This window comes from Parasteatoda tepidariorum, chromosome 9 (genome assembly GCF_043381705.1).
Source record: "Parasteatoda tepidariorum isolate YZ-2023 chromosome 9, CAS_Ptep_4.0, whole genome shotgun sequence".
In the NCBI taxonomy this organism is placed as follows: Eukaryota; Metazoa; Arthropoda; class Arachnida; order Araneae; family Theridiidae; genus Parasteatoda; species Parasteatoda tepidariorum.
The window spans coordinates 42923483-42931826 of record NC_092212.1 but is presented as its reverse complement, the minus strand read 5'-3'; the positions used below and the strand labels follow the sequence as shown (position 1 = coordinate 42931826).

General features: G+C 30.0%; 1 protein-coding gene across 1 annotated transcript in view; it reads left to right on the top strand.

The window, feature by feature from the left end:
• LOC107439425 (thrombospondin type-1 domain-containing protein 7B) overlaps positions 1 to 8344 on the top strand; it is a 484164-nt gene that overhangs the window by 371483 nt on the left and 104337 nt on the right. The window contains exon 13 of the mRNA XM_071184973.1: positions 5516 to 5545. Within this exon, the coding sequence (XP_071041074.1) occupies positions 5516 to 5545 (30 nt within the window). The remainder of the gene's footprint in view (positions 1 to 5515; positions 5546 to 8344) is intronic.

The window sequence follows — 8344 nt, the reverse complement described above, 5'->3', positions numbered from 1 at the left end:
AACTAAGTTTTCCAAGTTTCCCTAAGTTTAAATTCCAAATGTAGTATTCTAAGAAAATATTTCTACTTTTACAAATATCCTGTGCGCATTTTTTTAATATTAAATCATAATTCTTTTTGTAAATAAATAATTGATCAATTTATGTTTATTCTTAAAATTAATTAATAGAATATTATGTAAATAAAATTAATTTCTTTCAATTTTTTAAATAAGCTATTATAAATTTCAGAATTGTTTAAGTTTACTTAATACGTAGCACATTAAAAGTTATGCATTACTACGTTGTGTTATTTAAAATATGTCAATTGAAATTATTGAAAATGAGAGTGATTTTGTTTTTCCATTATTCGTCCGAAATGAATATTCTGTGTTGAGCAGTATAGGCTAAATATGTTGCATCTCTAATTTAGTAGCAGCAATTGTTGAGCAGAATCTTGTATCCATTTATAATTTAAAAACTTCTTAAAAAGGTTTTTAGCAATTTTTGCAATAACAGAACCCTATTCGCTCAAATTCACAAAAGCAGGACCCTGGTTGAAAGAATGTAACTTAACGCTTATTTTATATTCACAAATTATGAATAGTGTTTTCGCAATTTTACAAAAGCAGGACCCTTCACAAAATGCCTGGACAGACCCCTGGCTTTTTATGCATGGTTCTATTTTTTTCATGCTGAAATAAAATTAAAAAAATAACTTTTTTTTTTATAATTATAAAATAAATCATAAAATTGTAAGTATTTTTGAAGAAGAAAAGAACAATTCTGAATTATTTTTTGTCTTCCAAACCCTGCCCCGCACTCGTGAAAAATTACTGAGAAATATATCAAAAGTTATGACAGTATTTACCTAAGATGATTGAGTTTCGGGTTGAAAAGAGAAAAAAAACGAACATTTCATCAGCTTCGTAGCGATTCATGAATATTAATACAAAAGATAAGTGAATCCTTCTAAAAGTAGTTAAGATATCGTTATTAAGAATAATAGTTAACGGCTCAAATGAATATTTTATGAGGTTTCCACTAAGAAACCCTTTTTGGGTAAAACCAAATAAAAGAAAAGTAATTGCCTTTATTGTTTTCGTGGTATTAGAATATACGTATGTACGCTTTTGGCATAGTTACTGCTTTTTATATACAATAAATATATCGTATATCGCCTGCAGCCAATCTTCTTGGTCATTCTACTGACATGACCATTATGGAGTTGTTAAATTATGTAAATTATTGAATATAAAAGTCTAAGTAAGGTTTTGTTTTTGTGTAGATTAAATAAAACGTAAACTCATGGTAAAAATATCAAACGAACAATAAAAATATTTTTAAATTTAAAGCATATTTATTGATTATATTATATATTGAAATACTAGCAGGGGTCTGTCCAGACATTTTGTAAAAGATCCGTTTTTGTAAAATTGTGAATAAATTACTCGTAATTTGTAAATATAAAGTAAACGTTAAATCACACTCTTTCAACCAGGGTCCGCTTTTGTGAATTTGTGCAAATAGGGTCTTGTTATTGCAAAAAAAACTTTTTCAATGAGTTTTTAAATTGTAAAGACATACAAGATGATGCTCAACAATGTAAAATTATAATGAAAAAAATTAAGTTTTAAAAAATAAACAGCAATTGCAGCTACTAAATTAGCGATGCAACTTATAAATATTTGGTATTTAACCTATACTACTGAACGCAGAATATTCATTTCGGACGAATAAAGGAAGAAGCATCCGCCGAAGACAAAATTTAGTTCGTTTACATCTATCCTTCTTCCCCCATCCCTTCCTAGGAAGGGTTTATTCTATTAACAAAACAATAATGAAGGTAAACAAATTCGTGAAGGGTCCGATTATAAGATAAATTATTTTGTGTAGGGTCCGTTTTTAAGTTAAAATATTTTGTGAAGGATCCGTTTTTATGAAAAAATATTTTGTGAAGTGTCCGTTAACGGACCCAAATTTCTTCTAAACAGACCCCTGACCATTATGGAGTTGTTAAATTATGTAAATTATTGAATATAAAAGTCTAAGTAAGGTTTTGTTTTATGTAGATTAATTAAAATTTGAACTCATGTGAGAAAAATAAAAATATAATGAAATTACAAGCATATTTATTGTTTTCTAAGTATGTATCGAAATACTAATATTGTTTTATTTTATAATTAGCGTTGAATAGCCTACCCATTTTTAACATTTTAGTTTTGATCCCAATCCAGAAAACAACGGAACTCTTGGATCAAGCTCTCGCTCAAACTAGCCTTCGTGGCGGATTTTTTCTTGGAGCTAACACATAGCCGTGTTACATAGAGAGAAGAACCACAATAACCATCCACGGTTAGCCCGATGATAAGGGGATTCTAATCTATGATATGTCTACCACTGAGGATATTTTACGTGAGCACTGCCAGGGGTCTGTTTAGAAGAAATTTGGGTTCGTTAACGAACCCTTCACAAAATATCTTTTGGTATTTTGTTAATTGAATAAACCCTTCCAGGGCAGAAAACAAGAAAGATGGATGTAAACGAATTAAATTTTGTCTTCGGCAGACGATTCTTCCATTATTCGTCCAAAATTAATATTCTGCGTTCAGCAATATAGGCTAAATACCAAATATTTGTATGTTGCATCGCTAATTTAGAAGCAGCAATTTAAATGTTTTAATTATAGTTTTACAGTGCTGAGCATGATCTTGTATCTATTTACAATTTAAAAATTCCTTGAAAAAGTTTTTTTGCAATAACCGGACCCTATTTGCACAAATTCATAAAAGCAGGACCCTGTTTGAAAGAATGTGAGTAATTTTTTTACAATTTCTCAAAAACCGGACCTTTCACAAAATATCTGGACAGACCCCTGGCTGTAATCGGGGCGGATTGGGAGCAAAAATCCTATTGACCAGCCATAGCTGGGATTCGAACTTAAATCACATCATTGGGAGGCAAGCACTCTATCTCTCAGCCACTGTGACTTTTGAATTCCTGATTAATCAGGAGTTTCCTTTTCTTCTGCCTTTGGAGTGAAAATTATACAGTTTTGTAAAGTAAAGCTTACCCATAATTGCTCGTTGTGGTGGTCCTGTAAAATAAGGCTTCGCAATTTCGTGGCAAATTGTATGATAGTGGCAATGCTGTCAGCATCGCGAACAGGCTGCCTTTACTTCTCGGTCAAGCTGGTTCCTATCAATTTGAATCTGCGTGGTCTGCAAGCCAGGATGGGGATCAAACCCCAGGTCTTCACAATGATATTTCAGTACCTTAACTAGGATCCTTCGTTGCTGTATATAGTATTTTATAGTTGATCATTAGTAGCCGTCCATCCAAGGACTCAATCAATAACTGGAAAAAAAATTAATTGCTGTTTGTGTAATAATTTTAGTTGTTTGTTGTTTTAAAATACTTACAATTTTGCTTATATTCTTCTGTTTATTTCATTTCGAAAGAAAGTTTTTTAATAAGGTTTTTCGAAGCTTATTCGCCAAGGAAAATAGAAAAACCACAGTTAAAGTGCCTTACACTTGAAGCAAGCTATGATTTTAAAGTGTAACTATCTTCTTGCTGTAAAGAATTTTCTGCGCTTTAGAACGAACAAATAACTGAAATATTTAAAAAGTTATTTAACTTTTTTTTAAAAAAAATGCCAATTTGGCGAAATTTTTCCACGTAGAGGAAAATTATCAAAATCAATGCCTTATTCCCATTTCTTTGCAAATTTTTATGAGCCCATATAATGCAACATTGGAATTGGTTTCAAAATAAAAAAAAATAAGACGGCAAACTCTTGTCATTTTCTCAAAACTGTGACTTTTCGCCCTATTGACGTTTTGAGCCGTTTTCAGAATAAACATAGAAAACGTTGACTAAATATAGGCTAAACTTAAAATAACGGTCATGAGTAACTGTTGCTAACTCACATTAGTAATGAAAATAGCATATTCTTTGCAAAAAAGCATCATTTCATGCGTCAACAGTGTCTCCAATAACAGCCTTTTATTTACATCAGCCGTTCATCACCAGGTGTCTGTTTCAAAGAAATTTGGGTCCGTTAACGGACCCTTCACAAAATATCTATTCATAAAAACGGACCCTTCACAAAATAATTTATCCTTTAATCGGACCCTTCACAAATTTGTTTACCTTCATTATTGTTTTGTTTATCGAATAAACCCTTCCCAGGAAGGGGAGGAAAGAAAGACAAATGTAAACGTTATATAAGTTTTGTCTTCGGTAGAGGCATCTTCCTTCATTCGTCCGAAATGAATATTCCGCGTTCAGCAGTATAGGCTAAATACCAAATATTTGTATGTTGCATCTCTATTTTAGTGGCAGCAATTGTTGTTTATTTTTTAAAATTTAAATTTTTTTTATTATAATTTTACAGTGTTGAGCATAATCTTGTATGTCTTTACAATTTAAAAACTCCTATAAAACGTCTATTTTTTTCATTTATAAACTATGTGTAAATTTGTATAATTTAAAATTTGAAATTATTTTAAAATAGCTACTTTTAAATTCAGTTTCCCTTTACGGAAAAAAAGTCTGGTAAAATTACCGTACCGTGTGGTACTAATATTTCTTGGAAAAAGAAATTATAATGCTGGTAATAATAACTAAAATATATGATATTTGAACAGTTCCTTTGGTTAATTTTTCCGCTCATATGGCAACGGTTTACCATAAATTCTAGTTTTCAAAATTACATTTCTTACTACACATTTAGTAAAAAGTTCACAAAACCCTTCAGATCCTTCACAAAATAATTTATCTTTTAATCGGACCCTTCACAAATTTATTTATCTTCATTATTGTTTTGTTAATCGAATAAACGCTTCCCAGGGGAGAAAACANAGACAAACTAAGTTTCCCTAAGTTAAAATTCCAAATGTAGTATTCTAAGAAAATATTTCTACTTTTAGAAACATCGTGTGCGCATTCTTATTAATATTAAATCATTTTTTTTTTCTGTAAATAAATAATCGATTAATTTACGATTTTGTTACAAAATTAATTAGTAGGATTTTGTTTCCATTATTCGTCCAAAATGAATATTCTGCGTTGAGCAGTATAGGCTAAATACCAAATATTTGTATGTTGTATCTCTAATTTAGTAGCTGCAATTGCCGTTGTATCGAAATCTTGTATCTATTTACAATTTAAAAACTTCGTTAAAAGGTTTTTAGCAATTTTTGCAATAACAGGACCCTATTTGCACAAATTCACAAAGGCAGGACCCTGGTTGAAAGAATGTGACTTAACGCTTATTATATTCACAAACTACGAGTAATTTTTTCACAATTTTGCAAAAACGGACCTTTTACAAAATGTCTGGACAGACCCTTTGATTACAAAACTGTGTGTTAAACCTTAAATGCATAACACAATATGGATTTGTAAGATCTCATACATTTAGCTGTTTAAAAACTATATGGCAAAAAATGGTATTACGATATTTTGAAAAATTGCTTTATTCAATTTCTTTTTATTAAATGTTTTCATGACTTGTTTATCTTTCCTTTTCAGATAAGGAGAGACCCCCAGATGAAATAAAAGGTACGAAATAATATTTTATTTAATATTTTAATAGAGATAAACACAGAGACTTGTTTGGAGAGACGGCGTTAGTCAATAATCATATTTTTAGTAGAAAATTTTATTTAATATTTAATTAAGAATAAGGCGTTAGCGAAAAATAGTAATTTTCTGTTATAATATGGCATGGTTACCATTGTTTAGTATGGTTGCATGGAATAGTTTCATGTTTATTTAATGTAAATAAAATAGTTGTACAGTGCGCAAAAAAAAACAGACCCCCCTGAATAACTTTTGATCTAATGATCAAATCTTCACGTTCTAGGACTCCAACTGAATGGCTCCAGGGGGTGACTTAAACTATGCTAATTAATTAGTGCAGACGATACTTTAAGTTAAGAAGTCCAGCACAAAAACGTACTTCCTCTGAATAAACATGTCTTTTTATTCAGATTTCAAACCACCGAAATATAGGAGATAGCCACAATTTTGGAAATATGGTCTCCATAGTTTGGTCAGGAGAGAGATCCAAAGCTTGGACCCCCTTATGTAAATTTTAATTTTTCCCTATTTCGCCATATCTCCAAAACTTTTTATAATTGAAAAATCTTTGCACCCAATTATAAAATTCATTTATCCAAAGTTAAACTCACCCAAAAAATAAATTTTAGTAAATATTTATTATTTTTTTATTATTTTAATTTAATAATAGTTGGAAAAAAAATTTGAATTGTAAGGTATACAATTTTTGTTTCATTTCAAAGTGTCTAGTTTTGCATGGCAAAATACAAAATTTGAGTGAAATTGGTTGAGCAGTTTCTGAGAAATCAAATTTCTAAAAAAGTCGTATATTTTAAATTCTATTTCTCGAAAACTATTCAATCAATTTCTCTCAAGTTTGGTATTTGCCATGTACAATCAGATACTATAAGATGATGTGAACATTTATATAGATTGTAATATTTATAGATTTATTTATTTATTTATACTTACATGGAGTGTACAGGGAGAGTCAGAACAAGATTGCAAATCTTTACTGGGTAATAGAACGCATCTAGACCCGCAATATTTGTCCTAGAATGTAATTTAAGTTCATTTATTTTTTTAAAATAATGTTATTCGCCGTTATTCAAAAATTACATACGGCATTTATAAATTATATATTAATTTATGTCACCATTTCTCCTTTATAACCACAAACAATTACAAATCCCTCTTAAAATTTTAAAAATGATCTTAAACTGAGTTCGAATGTACCTAATGCTTCTTGAACAGATCGCATACACTACAAGCAGTGTTAATAATGTTGAAGGGCAACTCGGCATTAATGAATATAAATTTGGGGAATCTGGGCTGTTAAAAGCGATGAACTAGATTATTTATTTTTCTGGTATTTGAAAACGATAACAAATTACAAAACAATGAATGTTCTAGTTGCACCTTCGTCATCGTTGTATTTTTTAAGTGATCTAGTTACGCCACCGATGTTTTATCAGTATTTGCTTTGTTCTTGAGTAAGATGTTTTTTATTTGGTAAAACTGTTATGTTTAAGATTATTAAAAGTTGTTAAGTTTTTAACATTAATATTGGTAGTTTTTCCAAACAGAGTTGTATTTTACTTATGATCTTGTTCGTGCTTTATTTCAGTTGTGCTTTTAATCAGTTCTAGTTCGTCTTTTAACATGGGCCACTCGGTTCTCGAGAGATTAAAATGAATTTTCTGAAATATCGTGTCCATGGATGGGAAAATAAGAATTCAGCTTCTGTGATCCACATTGTGTTTATTAATCTATTCTGATATGACATAAAATTTAGTGAAGGGATGATAATATTAAGTTTTTTTGACAGACTAAATTTATAGCATCATTTTATTTACTTTTATGAAGTATATTATAATGTTTCAGCTTGGCACATTCTAACTTCATGTACCAATAAAATGCTTAAATTAATTTAATAATATGCTTTGCGTTTACAAGGAATAAAACAGAACTAAGTAATAAAGTTAATGTTCTTGTAAAATAATTTTTAAAAAAAAAGTCGTGATTTTGTGAATCATTTCAGCAATTTTCAGAAGCAACTTAATGTATTTTCAATTGATTTACTTCTTAAAATTAATGTTATTTGCTATTAATCGAAAGCTTTACGCGGCATTTATAAATTGTATATTAAAACCAGCACCATTTCTCTTTTATAACCATAAACAATATTAAACCCCTTTTAAAAATGATCTTCGTTTACCATTTTGAATTAATCCATTATAAATTATTTCTAAAGATCGAAAATGCCGAGTGCTTCGTGGACAGACCACATACACTCCAAGCAGTATTAATAATGTTGAAGGACAACTCAGCATTAATGAATATAAATTTGGAGACACTCGGTTCTCGGGGCATTAAAATGGATTTTCGAGAATATCGTCTGCGTGGATGTGGAAATAAGAATTCTGCTTGTGCTATCCTTCGTCTTGACTGTTAATCTATTCTGATATGACATAAAATTTAATGGCGCGAAGATAATAGCTTGATGGAATCTCGAATCATTTTTGATGATGAATTTTTAATGATCCAGAAAGAATTGGTTTTCGGAATTTACATACCAAGCAGAGAGTTATTCAGTTTTCCTGTTTGTTTTCTAACGCTTTTTATGCATTTGTGTTTGTTCGAGGGGTAAATTACTTAAAATTGCGTTTCACAGATAACTAGTTTTCTTGGACATAGAATGAGGCTGTAGTGCAAATTGCTTATCATAATTTAAATTGCATTGCAGTAACGATATCGAGTTTTACTTCTATTTGTCTTCTATTTGTTTTTCCTCCCTCT